General features: G+C 48.9%; 1 protein-coding gene across 4 annotated transcripts in view; it reads left to right on the forward strand.

Moving 5' to 3' along the window:
• The window catches only part of OPCML (opioid binding protein/cell adhesion molecule like), a 1081423-nt gene that overhangs the window by 572627 nt on the left and 491613 nt on the right, over positions 1 to 17183 (forward strand). For all 4 annotated transcript variants that reach the window (XM_036861401.1, XM_036861400.1, XM_036861402.1 and 1 more), the window contains one exon: positions 5289 to 5373. In XM_036861401.1, coding sequence (XP_036717296.1) covers positions 5289 to 5373 — 85 coding nt within the window. The remainder of the gene's footprint in view (positions 1 to 5288; positions 5374 to 17183) is intronic.

The raw sequence follows: 17183 nt of genomic DNA on the forward strand, positions 1-17183 counted from the left end.
CTCCAGTGTCCAAGTTCTGGTCTGACCCACTACCCAATAAAACAAGGGCTTTTGATTGAACTATATCATAGCTGGTAAGTTACAGCAGAAACAAGGACTTAAACCTGGGCCCCCTGGGTTCATTAAGGGTGAGTGAGTAGCATTTTTTAAAAACCATACCGATATAATTCACAGCCTCATCCCCAAACAATTTTAGAATCTACTGTCAAAAGCTAAGATACGGCCGAGCAGAGGAAGTATATTAAGAGACAAATTGAAAACAGTGCAATCACTAAACTTCAGAACAGCTTAGGTTCTACAGTTTATACTGATGGGGTTTATTTCTAATTTACAAACAAAGGCAGAGGGGCCTCTAGATCTGGAGGGAGGGTTCCATGGATAACATCTCCCCGCCACACACACAGAGCAGAAAGAGAAAGACGTTTATCACCGTTTTCGCTTTAACAGTGCGCCGAGGTGAGCTGCTAGGGCTGTCCTCAGCGCTCTGCCGTGGCTTCAGCCTCCTTCCCCCTGCCGTGCCAGCCCATGGCTCCACTAGACCGTCTCCTACAGCACTTCACTCACTCCTTCGACCTCTGCCTCTCTAAACCTATTTCTTCTGGACTCATCCTCATCACAGGGGATTGTGCCACCCCAAACTCAACCCCTTCTTTTTCTCAATCCCAACATCCAGACTCTCAGGAAGCCCTGACCACTGTACTTGCACAATACGCCCCTTACCTTTCCCAGTCTCTCCATCACCGTTGTCACCGACATCATTTCTTCCCTCTTCTGCTCCCGACACTCTCCCTGAATCCCACTCTGTGCCCTGGCAACCCCTTCTCTTCATGACAAAGTGATATTTTAAAGCTCATCAGATCAGGTAACCTCCCTGCTTTACGTTTTCTAAAACTACTACATTGCACTGGATCCAACTTGCATTTTCCATTACAAATCGCCCTAAATATCTAGATGTCTGTAGCTCTGAATCAGAGCTTTAGTTGGTACATAGGGCATTTACATCCTTTCATTTGTAACTTTTTACATGTCACAAGTTGTAATCACTGGAAAGTGGGGATTTTGCTATATAGTCATAATTTATGGTTACTAAGCGCTTCCACTGTGCCGAGTCCTTTGGCAATTATCTCATTAATTGTCACCCTGTATTAATCAAGTTTTGAGGTTTTCTATTCTGTATTTTAAGATGCTTTGACATCTTGGAGGCTTGCAAATTCTGGAGAGTCTGTCTCTCCCAGGGCTAGCTAATTTCTAGAGATAGCGAACAACTTGCCTTCAGCATGTCCTTCATATGCAAACCAACCCAGGAAGAGCCCACATCCCTAACCATTTACTCTACCCAATGGTCACACACCAAGCCAATGTTTCCCCTGCCCTGAGTCACCCCAGGGCCAGGTACTGGACAACTAGAGACCACATCCAGAGTCCAGGCCTGCCACAGTTATTCAAAAAATCCAACCCTAAGTCTGCTCAAGCTTGCCCTCCCCACCTTGCCCATTCCTTCTCCTGGAAACCACCATCAAGTCTCTGGACCTTGCTTTCTCCTTGTCCTTTCTGCTTCCTCTCTCACCCTGGTGCTTCCCCATGTGGCCCTGCATAGTGTGGTGTGCCCCTCCTGTGGGGAACGCCAAGGAATAAACTCTTCTTTCAAGACAGTTTTGTCCATGTCTGCCATCTTACCAGACCTTACAACATAATCTTGGGGACGTTTCACAAAACCCCAAAACACTATGAAGTAGGTGAGACAGGTATTATTAGATACCAGTCACACAGCTGAAGGATCAAGGAGTCAGTATCTGAATGGACAATCCAACTGCAGAACCAGTACGCTTAGTACTCTAATCCGTCCTCATTTAATTTGTCTTCATATGTATCATCAAATATCCAAAAGAGGTTTAACCGGGGGTTTCCCTATCATAGTACTCAGTCAAGAATTTCATAGAGATCTCCTGATATAAACTACTTGCTCATTGTTCATTGCAAAGCTCACCCCCTTTTACCTTTCCCATTTCAGTCTGGTTTGGCCTTCCAGTCTCTAAATGGATATACTGGTCCCTAGCCATGCCTTACAGATGAATGAAATCTCCCCCACCAAACTGTAGACAGGCATAGATTCACACAAAAATCAGACCTCTGTAGTTATTTCTCTGATTCCCTAGCCCTTAAGTTCAGCCCATGTATTCACCCACAAATATTGAACCAGGAAGCCGACTTACAGAAGAGAAAGATGACAGCCCCATTCTCTAGGACTCCGGATACCTTAGAGCTAGGGGGAGTCAGCCCTGCAAAAATAAAAAGTTTATCCTTTTCCCAAGGGCAGGATTTGTTACATGTTATTAAGAATATATAATGCCTCACTTCATCCTATCTCTGCCTCTCTTCTTTTCTTGCCCTGCCTGTTCTCCTCCCACCCGGAATCTCATGTTCTTTCCTGCTTTCTTTTCCTCTCCAGTAGCTCTTTCCATCTCAAGTAATCCTTCATGGGCTGATTCAGCCTCTGGCAACAGCCCATCTGCACCTCCTGAGAAGCACTAGACCCAGCAGGTACGTGAGTCGGCCGTGTCATCTGCGTGCCCGGCAACCAAGCAGCAGGAGCTGCGTGACTTGCACGGCAGCCTGACCCATCCCCACGGCTCCCACCCTTGGTGTTCAAGAGACAAACTCTGTCATCGAAGAAAATCATAAGCCCAGCCCCAGTTCTCAGCTTTGCACAGATTAAAGCACTAAAAAAGTCTTTCCAGGCTGTTGATAGTGGACAAGAGCATCTCGGAGTTTAGAGGATTATGTACAAGGTGTATACAGAAAACCCAGGTACACTCAGGTCTTGAGGAAAGATGTGTGTCATTAAAACTGGTGCGTGATCCCCAAATAAGTTGTTTGGCTGCTCTCTGAGGCCTTGCCTCTCCTCCCAGCGTCATTACCCCTCTCGGCCAGAAGCTCCCTGGAGAGTGTGCTGCTCATGTCTGCATTATTAATGTCTGTATTCTGGGAAGGAGATGCCATGTACTTTCACTCTATTAAAAGTTATAAAACATAGGTGGCATAACTAGTGACAAGTATTCTTTCTTCCTGAGGTACGATGCTCTAATTAAAAACTTAAGACCTAAGATGTATGTGGTTCTCTTTTTACAGGGGCAGGGGATGGGCGGTATTTATTTATATTATAGTATTTATCATAGTATAGTATATAGTGGTACAGTATTTATTTGTGCCCAGCTTTTAAAACTGAGAACAGGTAGCACACTTTTGTGCCCTTCAGCAACGAACACAATTAATGGTATAAGTTTAAAGCTTATTTTGAATTACACTTCATTGCAACAGTTGTTCAGAGCCCAGGCTAATTTTACAAAAGGATTTGAGAACGAATGCAGTAAAGCAAATGCACGTAGCAACTATTAAATTATGATACAAGGGCGGAAGCCACATAATAAGGGGTGGCTTTTGTCGGGGGGAGCAGAAAGCAAGCCTCTTGACAGGCCCAAGGAAAGCCTGAGCTTCTCAGTTCTTAACCAAAAGAAATGCCTCCATACTCCAGACTGACAGGCTGGGCTCTAAGAATGCCTTATCACCAGGTCCCCTCCGGATACGGTGATGGTGCCACTTTACGTTGTGATCATAAAGCCACAGATGGATTTTATAAGAATCAGTCTTACTACTTTTTTAGGATCTCGACGTGTTTTTCCCAGTTTTTGCATTTTTACAATAAGATACTTGGGTAATAAGCGTGGAGTAGGGCAGGGACGATTTTGCTCGTGGCGCAGTAGGAAGAAATTCTGATTTGCCAGCTGGAGAGCGAGAGCGCGCAACTCAAGGGCCAAGAGTATTTCCAAGGTGGGTCACCGGAGGAGAAAGCGCTCCACCTTCTCGCCAAGGCCCCGAGAGCTCTGCCTGGGATGGGGCTGTAGCTCGGCCACGTGGAGAGGGGGCTGCCGAGCGGTGGACGCGCACACGGGGTCAGAATCCCGGCGTGGGAAACCTAGTTGAGCTCTCCAGGGCGGGGTCTGGCAACTTCTGCCTTGGCATCCGGCATCCGGGGAAGGAAGGTGCGAGTCAGTTTGCAATTTGCTGCGGGGCCCCGAGCTCGCTCTCGTGCCCTCCCCTCCCGCCCGCAGGCACGCAGGGAAGCCGCCGAGAGGGGCGCAGCGCTCCCGGGCAGGCGCGGTGTCGGGGGAGAGAGGAGCGGCGGAGGTGGCGGCCCGACCCGCGCGGCTCCCGGCGCGAGTGGGCGGCGCGGCGCGGGTTACGGTGCGCGCCCAGCGCCCGCCGCGTGGCGCGCGGTCCGCCCGCTCGCTCGGCGCCGGCCTCGCGGAGAGCGGCGGTCAGCGATGGAGCTGCTGCCATGACAACCCCGGCGGTCTGGGCCCGCGCGCGTCGGGGCTGCTCCCGGGAGGCCGGCGGCGCGGAGGCCGGGGGCGGCCGCTGAGCGTGGCGTCCGCGCGTCCCCGCGCCCCGCGCCGCGTCCCCGGAGAGGCGGGCGCGGCGTCCGCCAGCTCCCCGTGGGCCCCGAGCCTGCGCCGCCGGCGCTCCGCGGGCCGGGCTGGCCGCCAGTCGCCGCGCGGGCTGCGGCGAGGACGCCAGGCACCCACCGCACAGGAGGATCCTCGGGCTCGGCGGCGGCGGCGGGTCCCCGCGGTGGAACTTTTTACCGCCTTTGCGTTCCAGATTGGAGACTCGGGCTGGTTTCTAAATACAACCGTACATATGTGTGATCTAATAAAACATTCTCTCCTCTGCTTGAAGCGGCAGCTTTTTATGACATCTCCTTTATGTCAGAGACACTTGCCTGGCTTCTTTGGGTTATAAACTTTTGATGCCAGACCTCGGCAGGACGTGCCCAACTGAATGTTAAAGTAGCATCTCGGAGAGAGGCAGAGAGAAAGAGCAATCCGTGACCTTCATCCCTGCACCTTCCTCCTTCCTCTCCCTTCCCGGCCGCCTCCCTCCTCCCCAGGGGAGCGTCGAGAAAGCTCTTTTTGGATGCAGGAGGGGGCATCTGGTTCTGCCAGGCTGGAAAGCCGAGGCAGGATTTGAGGAAGAACCATTAGAGTCGGGAGAGCCTGGACTCCGCTTCTGCCTCCCCCTCTCTGCTGCTGGCTGGTTCCAACCCCTTCCTCCCTCCCCACGCGGCTGCTTGAGACCCGCCGGTGTGCGGGGCGGGGGACGAGGACCGAGCGGCTGCCGGAGTTCTGGGAAGTTGTGGCCGTCGAGGATGGGGGTCTGTGGGTACCTGTTCCTGCCCTGGAAGTGCCTCGTGGTCGTGTCTCTCAGGCTGCTGTTCCTTGTACCCACAGGAGTGCCCGTGCGCAGCGGAGATGCCACCTTCCCCAAAGCGATGGACAACGTGACGGTCCGGCAGGGGGAGAGCGCCACCCTCAGGTAGGGAGCTGTACTTCGGCGGGGGCCTGAGCCCCTCGGATGTGACTCCGTGGGAAGGGGCGAGCGAGAGAGAACCGGAGACTTGCGTGGGGGATTGGAGCGTGGGAGAGGGCCTTTTGCAGGCCCAAGAGGTGCCCACTTGGCGTTCTGTGGCAGCTAGCACCCATTCTCCTGGACAGCTTTGTCATTTGCTGTGGCTTTTCTGGTTCCGGATCTTAGGAGTGAGCCCCGAGTCCATGCTTGGGGCTCCACGTATCTGCGAGGCCATGACGTGGCTAGACTCACTTTTGCCTTGGCCCCGGGATGAGAGCCCTGGCATTGAAATATACTGGGGGTTTAGCCCGAGATCACTGGTACTCTGGCGGCCCGTCTTACAGCCCGGAAGGTATGTGATGAGGCAGGGTAGTACGCCCAGCGGGCTGGCTGGTCTCTGTCAGAGCGATACCTGAAATGTCAGGCTCTGGAATCGCTGGTGCTGGGCCGCGTGGCCCTTTGTGAGTTTGCTGAAGAGACAGCCATCCTTGCCAGCCCCGTGTGGTGCTCTGGGGGCCCCTATTATCAATTATGAGGGCAGTTTTATCTTTGCAGGCTCAGGCCAGGGAGAGGAAACATGTAGCTTTTATGCAACAACACTCCTGTGTGAAAAGCACAATAGGAAAGCTTTTTGTTTTACCTTAATGAGTTACAGAGCATCACTTACGTGCTCCAGGCAGAGGGGTGGAGCTTCTTGGAATATGAACCTCTGGGGACCAGGCCTGCTGCAGCAGAGACTTTAATAAAAATGCAGCCACGACTTTCCACCAGCTCAGCAGATATCATCTTTTATCCCTTTAATGAGGCAGTTCTGGTCCTCGGAGACCGATTCAGGGACATCCCAGCTTAACTCTGCTCACAGTGTACACAGGGTGAATGCATTTGCCCTGTCTGTGACTTTGATGGTTAGGGTGGAAATAAAACATCGTGCCCCAGATTCTGCAACCAAGAAGCCTGGCTTCTCCAAGGAATGCATGAGGGTGGGGCTGCCTTCCTGTTCTTCCCTTGACTTCCTTGGTTGAACCCTCTCCATCTGGACAAGCCTCTCCCCGGGCAAGGAAAGAAAGGCCTCCTGCTCTTCCTGCCTAAGCCCAGGCATTAGGGTTAATTCTTGCCACTTTGGATGGTCCTCAGTTGAGTCTTCTTTTGAGCTCGAGGACAAGTCCTAGAACTCTGTCTGCTGGTGCATGGGGGCCCCAGGAGGAGAGAGAAAAAAGCGGATGGAGACAGACCTCCTCTCTAGACAGTAGGAGGGAAACCCTCTGGGCATGTGGGCACCCCTCAGCCGGTCCCAGACTAGAGGGGGTGTAACATGCCTACTTCCTTGCCTTAGAGAAATCCTGGGGGTCCGTGCCCTGAGAGGCACGTGTGCAGCGGGGCTACGGTGCGTGTTAACTAAGGAAATGTGGGGCAGTGGTGGCAGGTGTGAAGGGATTTTGATGCTGCCACGCACCTCTCTTCATCCTCCAAACTATTACCAGGGACAGAGAGTCCCAGCATTGAATGAGGCCTCAGTGCGGAACTTTCCAGAATCCTCTGTCCTCTTCTTGCCTCTGAAAGTTAAACCAGAAACTTGAAAACTGGAGCTTTCTGCTGTTGGGATGCAATAAGATAGTTCCACCAGCAGAGGGCCAGCTTTGATCTGCCTTTTTTTTATTAGCTGCTGGCCTGTTTTCGTGATCTTCAGTTCTAATGTTTAGCAGCTGGGCTTCATAATGGGAATGGGAATAAAAAAGGGAAAGCTGAATAGTTGCTTTTTTGTGCTTTGTGGAGGAAAAAAAAAAACAGCCTTACGTATTTGAGTATAACTGTTATCTGTTACCTGATGGCATGCTTTATTTCTTAAAAAGTAAGCACGTCTTATGTTAATTTTGCCTCTCAACTTCTGTGTAATTTGCCCTGAAATAGAGAAATTCAGTGCATTGTTCCCATTTTAATCCTTCTTTATCCTCTTTCTGTTACCTCTCATGTTCTTCTCTTTTATTACGTCTTCCTTTGTTTTTATCGGATATCTCCATTTTATATATTTTTGCACGCTGTTCATTCTCATCTTTCTGTCTTTGCTTTCATCACTTAATGCTTACTATTTCCTGATTTTTAAGGTTCTGGTTTCACTACTATCACAGTGTTTCTTAAAATAACATAAATAGCTCCTGCAGATCTCTGGGGGTCTCCATCTCTCCGCTTCTGTTTTCCGTGCTCCTTTGGTTTCTTGGCTCCACAGCTGTGTGCCCGTCTCAATGAAAACCTTGTTTGTCAGGACTCAGAGGGGGCGTCCGCTGCTTCCCGTCTCTGGAAGTCCATGACCTCAACCCCAGATAGATGTATCATTTTGGGTTGTTTTTTTGCTTCTAAAAACTGTAATTCTTAACGGCGGCCACTCTTTAGTCTCCTGAAAGGTATACCTTTGGGCATTCAGTGTTTGGGAATTTAGTGTTCTGAATGCATCAAATGCTCAGAAGGCGATGAAAAAACTGAATGATCCCCAGGCTCATCAGCCACAGAAGGTCTTTTCAAATGTGGCTGCCCTGGATCCAGGTATCCCAAGCCTGTTTCTAAATCTTGAATGAAGTCACATAGGAGGCCAGAGACCGACTAGGAGAAGCAAAAGAATCGAGAAAGCTGGGTCCTCCTTTGAAATTCACAGTGAGACGTTGCCCGGCTTAGAGAAGGATGATATCCTTCCTTGGAGGCATGATTTGTGGTGCTAGGTCTTTGATTGCATTGAGGGATGCTAGGAAGTGAGGTGGCAGAGACAACACTGAAGTTTTGAATGTGGATGAAACTCATTTTATGTAAATGAGGCAATATTATCTTCCTCATAACTACTTCACAGGGCTACTTGAAAAGTAAAAATAATTCCGTGACTCTGCAATTATTTGCCTTCTTGGAAGAGAGATGATATGGAAAATGAAGGTGATATTCACAGTGTCTGAATTATAGCTCCTGTGAATCGGATTTGAATTCATTATTATAAATGGGCCCTCTTGGCCAGAATCATTTCATGACAATTATCTGCTGTTGGGTTAAAAATGTTCTGTGCCTTTCCATTAGATTAGATATGACAAGTATCTAGAAGTCCTGTGTCTGAATCATTGCCCACGTCAGGAAAGGAGCCCAGAATGTTCAGTGTGGTCAGCTGGTGTCTATTAGGCTATTTCAGTTACATGACGATCACCAGATGTGTTTTCTTCCTGGACCTCAATCTTCTCTAAATGGGCTTTGGTTCCTCGGTGGGACCACATCATGCGTGTCCACGAGCATTCTGAGGGGGGTGCAGTAGGGTGGAGGTGAGAGTTGTTGCTCTAATTGTTCCACTAAATGGGAAAAGTTTCCACCAGCAACCTGGGTGGGGTATTTTTTTTCTTTTAATTTTTTTTAGTATGGCAGGATAATCAGTTTTGCCGATCCAGGTTTGCTGATCTGGGATTATGCTTAGGAACTCTCTTCTAAAATACCCTTGCATTTTCATTTGGAATTCTGAGCTAATCCCTTTGGAACCAAGTATTTGAGGGTTAACTACTGCCAAGGAAGAAGCTGAGTAGCAGGATGTTGCCAAAGCCCCTGGGGCGGTCGGGCTCCCAGGGACTGCGTCCTGTCATGTGCCTGCGTGTTTTCCTGTCTTTTGCACTCACCGTCGGCAGCTTTCCTTTTTCTGTAAATTAGAAAATTCAGACTAGCCGCCAGGTTATTCCAAACAAGGCCACAGCATGCGCATTTCAGCATTTAAGTTGCCTAAGCTGAATGCGGACTTGCATTAGTGCAAAGGCTTCGCTCTTGGCCTGGGAGGATGGAGACACGGACACCGAACCAAGTGCAAGTCCTTGCGGGGCCCCTCCAGCTGCACTGCTAACCTGGGCTGCCCTGGAGTTACCTGAGATGCTTTTTAGACGTTCCACAGTCAGGATCCCAGACCAATGAAAGCCAAATGTCTGGAGTTGGGCATAGGTGTGGGCATATTAAAGATCTCTTCCACTATTTCTCATGCTAAGAACCACTGCCCCAGAGCCCTTTCCTGACCCAGAGCATCTGAGCAAGGCTGGTCTCCAGTGGCCCTGCCCACACTTACGTGTCCCCTACATGCGTGCGTGGACCTTACCACTCACGGCTGCCGTAGTGCCCGAGAAAGAACACCGGGCTCAGGGGCCTGGCTACTCACCTGGGTTTGATTCTTACTCCATCCCTCACTGGCTACATGATGTTGAGCACTTCACTTCCTTCGTGTACACTTGGAAACAGTATCTGCTCCGTCTGTGGCATCTGGGAGATGGAGTGGATGGCATTATTCTGCTGGCTGTAAAGCAAAACACACGTGCAGGTTGTTGCAGGAGCTAAAGAGAACCCCAGTGACGACCCGTGATACTCTCCATTCTTTCCAGTTTCCTTTCTCGTCCCCACTCGCCCCGCCCCCGTACGGACCTTTAGAATTCTTGGTCCTTTCCCAGTTCCATTCAGCATCCGGCTTCCTGCGCTGGTCAGGATTCACCCTCATCTGAGTCCCGGTAACCCCTGCCGTAGATCTTTGTTCTGACGGGTACACACTGGGCTTGTGACCTACGAGTGGGCGTGGCTGGGCTGTGAGAGTCGGGGGTCAGCGGCCACGTCCTAGGCGTTGGGTACAGACATCGTCATGCCTACTGAGGATTCAATAATAAGTCTTGGCTGAACGCTCTAATCCATCAAAAAGGGGCTCGGTCTCTTATAATGGAGTTACCTCTGCAGTGATGAAGTGCTTACAGCTACAGGGTTTCATTTTCTTCAAAATATGGTGGCGGGCATTCAGGCAGGTGGTCGGTTAGAGCCCTTGGAGGCCTGAGGGCCTTGAATTCTGCGGAAATCACTTGTCACGGGGAACAGTTGGGTCCGCCAGCGGTCCGCATCTGATCTGAAACCATGCAGAAGGTTTCACCATCCCTGAGGGCAAGGCAGGAGTGGCGCGGCAGAGCCAAGGGTGTCTTCTTAGCAGCAGCAGAGTAATGGACTTGGAAGGGAGGGCATTCCTGCGGAGACCTGCCTTCTGTAGACGAGAGGAGACACAGAGCAAGGACGGAGTGGGGCAGGCCGGGAGGTGGGCGTGTCCCGCATTGGGAACGGCGGGGGTCAGCAGGCCTGACTGGCTGGGCTGACACTGTCAAGTCAATGATTGGTAGGCATGTGTTTGCCTTCCCAGCACACGTGCCACACGCCACGTGCCAGAGCCAGGGATGGGAGGAGGAGTTTTAAAGCAGTCAGGATACATGCTCAGTGACTTTCTGCATTGCTCTAGACCAGCGGTCCCCAACTTTCTTGGCACCAGGGACCAGTTTCGTGGAAGACAATTATTCCGCAGACTGGGGTGGGGGAGGGATGGTTTCGGGATGATTCCAGCGCATTACATGTATTGTGCACTTTATTTCTATCATTATTACATTGTAATATATAATGAGATAATGATACAACTCGCCATACATACTGCTGACAGGAGGCGGAGCTCAGGCAGTAATGCAAACGATGGGGAGCGGCTGTAGATACAGATGAAGCTTCCCTCGCTCGCCCGCCGCTCACCTCCTGCCGTGCGGCCCGGTTCCTAACGGGCCATGGACCGGTACCTGTCTGTGGTCTGGGGGTTGGGGACCCCTGCTCTAGACAGCTTAACAGCTCTTATGTAAGCCCTCTTGTTCATTTTTTGGCCTTTAAGCAAATTTGGCCTTGGGTTGAGTTTAGTCCTGTCATTCTAAAACGGGGCCGCGTCCTTGGTCTTCCTACTGTGCTCACTGTACAGCTGCCTCTGGCGGCGTGTGTGTGGGGGGGATTGGAATGAGCAGGGTTGAGCAGCGTGTGTCCCAGACCTGATGGGGTCCAGCGGTGAGGTGCAGCGGACAGGAGGGGCCACCTCGGTCCCACCTGACCTTCCCAAGGGAGGACTTTTAACGTTATTATTAATGGGAAGCGTCTTCACGGTCCTGAGGTGAGAAGTGGGAATTATGGAGTGACACGCTTAGGGCTGGCAGAAACGTGCGTTGTCTGATAAGTTAGGAACTAAGTGTTAACCTTTCTTGATTTTTTTTTTTTTTTCAATCTGCTCAAGACAGCCCCAGACTATTTCAGGTTCATTCATTTATTTATTATTTTCCCTGCAGGAAGATGCTTTTGCTGATGTTGGGTCCAGATGAGTTGGGGAAGAAGGTGGCATGGCTGTGGGGGGAGGCTGCCTGCTACGTCCCTCCCCACCCCCAGCAATGATACCTTCCTGGAACTTCTGGTACCACCTGGTGCATCCTTTTTAAGGTGTGAAAACTGAAGTTGTGATGTTTCTGCAGCTCAGCACTTACCCTGCCTCCGTCTGTGTGCCATTTCCTTGGTAGAGAAGGTTAGAGAAAGGAGGTGTTTGAGCCTGGTGCCACTTTTCCTATAGGATCACACCACAGACCCTTCAGTAAAATCTGTGGGGCGGCGGGATTGGGGCAGAGGTTTAAACACATAAACTCTATTATCTGTGATTGACTATGTGTCAGGTGCCAGGACAGTTACTTATTGTTTCATGTAATTTTCAGAATATTATGATCCTGTCAGGGAGGAAGACATTTTCTTCTACCTTTCTAGGGTCTTCTGGCTGGTCTAAGAATTAAATTTAAATGAGACAGATGAACAGGATAAAATCAAACAAAAGTTTAATAACGTATATATGGAAGAGACCCAGGAGAACTGAACAACTCAACAAAATGGCCAAAACCCTCACCCTAAATACCATCTTCAGCTGAAGAGAAAAGAGGGTGTTGGGGGTAGAGGTTTGGGACTTCTAAGTGGAGGAAGGCACTTCACGTGGAGACGGAAAAGCAAATGTTTGGTAAATAAATGTTTGCTGGGCCAGGGAGAGATTGACACAGAATGGGCTCTGATTTCTGGGAGTTTCCCCACCACACCTGGCAGACATCTATTGTGATGCTCTATTCCTGTAACAGGCCCTCTGTCTATAGATTCTTCAGGCAGTTTGGCAGAATGGCAGTTTCTTCCTGACTCTTTTGGGCCTTGACTGTTTTCAACTTGACATAATCCACATGCCAGAAACATTGTGGGGTGGCGAATTTTGTTCCCGTTTGATCCCCAATTTATAGACTAGGAGAATGAGGTTTAGAAAGTTAAGATGCTTGCCTTTTGGTCACACGGTCATTATGTGTCAGAGTCTGCATTTGTTCTTAGAATGCCTGTTTTTCTTCTTCTGAGTTTTATAGTACCCCCTCCCAGATAGAGAGAACAGAGAAAGTTTCCATGAGCTGCAAGCAGAACAAACAAACGCCCCCTCTCTGTTCCTGGGACCTGTATTTGAGCAGAGGTCAGGAAATCCGCATTGGGTTGAGGGCTGTAGCTGTCTGCTGTCCTGCCCTGAGCAGTGCTTCACTCCCCTCACCTGCACGCCAGCAAATGCTGCTCTGTCTCCTGGGGCCGGAAATCATGCACCTGCGAACCTCGAACAAGGTGAAGCCTCAGGAGGGTCCCGCCCACCGTGTGTGCTGTCAGAAGATCATAGTGCCCCTAGCTTTGACCCTGTCCTAAATGCTGCGCCCTCCGGGTGTGTACGTGACCTCTCACAGCACGTGCAGTATCTCCAAGGACCCTGCAGACAAGACAAAGCCAGCAGGTAAATGATGACAAGGACACCAGTGCCAGAACGTTTCTCCGAGAACTGTGAGGAATCGAGTGATCCGCGTGGAAGGATGGAAAGATGAGAAGCCGTATGTTTTTAAATCCTAAAATGCAAGTCGTTTCGTAATCCCCTCTCCCCATCTTTATGCTCATATTTTAGTTTAAACTGTCAAGCGTGTGGCAACAGCGGGCACAGACCCCCTTGCTCACCTTGCGGTTGACGCATACTCTACAGGAAGCTACCTGACCCCTTGTGGCTTCCTCTTCCCTGGAGATGGTACATTTTGCTTAAATCAAAGATATGCTGAAGGACTTGACCTGGCTTCTGTAAGAGTGCTGATCAATACAATGTTTAAAACTTAGTTTTGAATGTTAAACATTTCCACTGGGTCTGAAGATTTATGGCATCTCGATTAATCAAGTTTCCATTGCATAATAGAAATACAGCATGTGTTAAGTGGTTGTTAAGTTTTCTGGCTAGCCTACAGAAGATAATTTAACTCATAATTACCCAAAATGCTATAGACCAGCAATGAAGAATAATAGAAAACAATGTTGTTGTAGAAGTAATTACGCAAAAGAGGGAAAAAAAACGAATACTATAATTTTCTGTTTATCGCGAATGCCGGTGCTAAAGAAAAGTAGGCATAATTACAGGAAGATAATATGGAAACATTTTCCCAAAGACATTTCTGAGTACTTTCAAAAGTTTTGGAGTTTGTATTATTGTTTCCGTTGTTCCCAAATTTAATTTTAAGATGCAGAGCTTCCCTTTTATTTGATTCAAGTGTTCATTTGCCTCCTCGCTAATGATTCGGGATAGTTTAATAAGTATTAATAAAGCAAGGAAGACATATCAAGGAAACGAAAGACAAAAATGGAAAGAAAAGAGGAGAGACTTTCCCAAGGCATCAGGAAGAGTTGAAGGAAGACAAAGGCTCTGCACAGGTGAGGACAAAGTAGCCTAAGGTGGCGTTCCTGACTCCAAGGTAGAGGAAGGAGAGGGGGAAGGAAGTGGCCTTGTCCCACCCGCCAGGCTCTGCTGTGCAAGTGTCTCCACCCCTGACTGTCTGGATCACGGGACCACACACGCACGGGCTTGCAGCGTCCATCCTAAGGCCAGGCACAAGCAGTTTAGGGCTCAGGTTCTCTCTTGCTGCTGGAACTGGGCTCTTTCTGACCCTTGGTTCCCACCTTCCCTGCAGCTGGAGACCCTCTTCTTGTCACTGAGCCCTGGTCCATGTCCTGCTCCTCTGTGTTGCCCCTACCCCAGGCCCTGGGTGATCAGGAGTCCCACCTTGTTCTGTAAGAGCCTCTCCTCCAAGAGCCCAGCTCCACGCTTCACCCCACTCCTCTCGGCCTCCGGGTTCAGGGACTTCCCAAAGCTTACTCTTTGCCTGCCCACCAGAATGTCCCTTCAGGAGACCACCTCATGTGCAGGCGGCAGGTGAAGGCTCAACCCAGTCACACTTGCTCTTCTGCTGGTAAACCATTTATTCTTCGTCACTAGGTATATGGGTTGCCCTATCAGATATCGTCCACCTTGACTGGGATTGGTTACAACTGATGCCATCACAGCGTAGGGATTCTTGCTTGCTGTTTGGAACTCACCGTGATGGATTAAAAAAAAAAGCCAGCATGTGTTTCACAAGGAAATGTGTCAGTCAGGTGTGTTATTGGAGAGGCCATGCTCACGTTCACATACGTGACCGTAAGGCACCTGTGTAGGAGGAGGGAATAATGGGATTCATATTTGTGCTGTCCTGCGCTTTCTAGGCCATCCCTAAAAATACCCCTCTCCCTGCTGTTGTTTGTACTGCTTCCATGACTTTTGTTAAATGTATTAATACCCTCTCTCCATCTTCGTGTCCCAGCATCCAGTACAACACCTAACACGTGGTGGGCGCTCCAAGTTTGTTGAAAAGATGGATGTGTGTCCTTTATCTCTATCTCTCTGTGTGTCCCCCTCTTTCTCTCTCACACACACAAACACACACATACACACGCACACACACCCCTGCTTTTTCTAATGAAGACATTCTCATTTTTAAGAATATCCATTTTTAAGCAATTGGGAAGTCACTGACATTACAGCCAGAGATTCTGGCATTTGAGTCCTAGTTGAGATAATGATCTCTCCCTAGATAGTTGGTATTTAACTTGTCCTGTCTCCTCCTGCTTATTACAATTGCAGTATTTGTGAATTTCACACTATTCTTAAGGCCACTGTCAGGAGATGCTGAGCAGTTACAAGGGAGGTATACCAGCCTCCTCCCTTTTTATTAAGGTTACAAAATAGAGGATGGCATATTCTGGAAGTACATCTGCAAACTCTAGGGAATGGAAACAAATCAATGAGAGCAGTCTTCTAAAATTGCAGAGGGCATCTCAGGATGAAGGGATTTGTGGACTCATTTCCTTGGCCATGTGAAATGCGGTGGTTTCTGTGATGAGCCCTCACTGTGAGGTCCTTGAACACATCTTGGGAGCATGTATCATACTGTACCTGGGCGGTGGGAACAGTTTACAGGATCCTCTTGATTATATGCTTAGTTTACAACTGGCTATTCAATGGATGCTTAGTGAAATGTAGGATGAAGTATAACCCCTGTCAAGGGGTTAAGACACAGACTTTGCAGTCAAGAAGACTCTGTTCAAATCCCAGCTCTGGTACTTACTGGCTGAACGTGGTCGGACAAGTGACCAAGTTTCTCTAAGCCTCAATTTCCTGATTTTAAAAAAAAAGGGTTGGGACGCTATGTGCTCACTTCGCTGGGTTGTTGGGGAGGAATACACGGCATCAAGTTTGTAAGAGCTTAAAGTCCGATGTAGCAAGTTCATGATAAACATTAGCATGAATGTTTTAAAAAATGTAAGTTACTGAATTCACAATTTAAACAACCAGCTTTTATTGACTTCTCTATGCCAAGCCCTGTTCTAAGTGGCGTGGAAATTATAAAGTTGAATTAATCCCAGAGTCTCCTCTTTAAACACTCACATCTAGTGAATATATTAGCAGAATAAAGGGCCCATAGATCAGGAAGTGGGGGAGAAAGGAGAGAGGGAGAAGAGGGAGGAGGGGAGGAAGGAATTTACATAGAATGCACTGTATTCTGTGTCCACTTAGACAGACTTGGGCATTCACATTCAACCATGTAACCACCACTCTAAAAGGTATAGAATTTTTTTTTTTAATTAATTAATTTATTTATTTATTTTTGGCTGTGTTGGGTCTTCGTTTCTGTGCGAGGGCTTTCTCTAGTTGCGGCGAGCGGGGGCCACTCTTCATCGCGGTGCGCGGGCCTCTCACTGTCGCGGCCTCTCTTCTTGCGGAGCACAAGCTCCAGGCGCGCAGGCTCAGTAGTTGTGGCTGACTGGCCTAGTTGCTCCGCGGCATGTGGGATCTTCCCAGACCAGGGCTCGAACCCGTGTGCCCTGCATCGGCAGGCAGATTCTCAACCACTGCGCCACCAGGGAAGCCCTAGAATATTTTTTATCACCCTCAAAGAGTTCCTCTCTGCCCTCTCTTTTTTTGTGGTCAAATGTGCATGACATGAAATTTACCATCTTAACCACTTTTAAGTATACACTTCTGTGCCATTAAATACATTCACGTTACGTGCAGCAGCCGTCTGTCTCCAGACCCTTTTCCATTTTTCTAAACTGAAACTCTGTTCCCATTAAACACCAACACCCCATTCTCCCCCTCCCCATTGCCTCTGGCAGCCACCATTCTACTTTCTGTCTCTATGAATTTGACTGCACTAGAGACCTCATATACGTGGGATCATACAGTATTTGTCCTTTCATGGCTGCCCTATTTCACTTAGCTTAATGTCTTCAAGGTTCATCAGTGTAGCACGTGTCAGGATTTCCTTCCTTCTTAAGGCTGAAACATATTCCACTGTAAGTTTATACCACCATTTATTCATTTATTTGTCAGTGGACGCTTGGGTTGCTACTATGAATAATGCTGCTATGAACATGGATGTACAAATATCCGTTCAAGTCCCTGCTTTCAATTCTTTTGGTATATTCCCAGAAATGGGATTTTATATACCTAGAAATGGATCATGTGGTAATTCTGTATAATTTTGAGGAACCACCATACCATTTTCCATAGTGGCTGCACCATTTTACATCCCCTTCAGCAA

Source organism: Balaenoptera musculus, chromosome 8 (genome assembly GCF_009873245.2).
Source record: "Balaenoptera musculus isolate JJ_BM4_2016_0621 chromosome 8, mBalMus1.pri.v3, whole genome shotgun sequence".
Classification (NCBI taxonomy): Eukaryota; Metazoa; Chordata; class Mammalia; order Artiodactyla; family Balaenopteridae; genus Balaenoptera; species Balaenoptera musculus.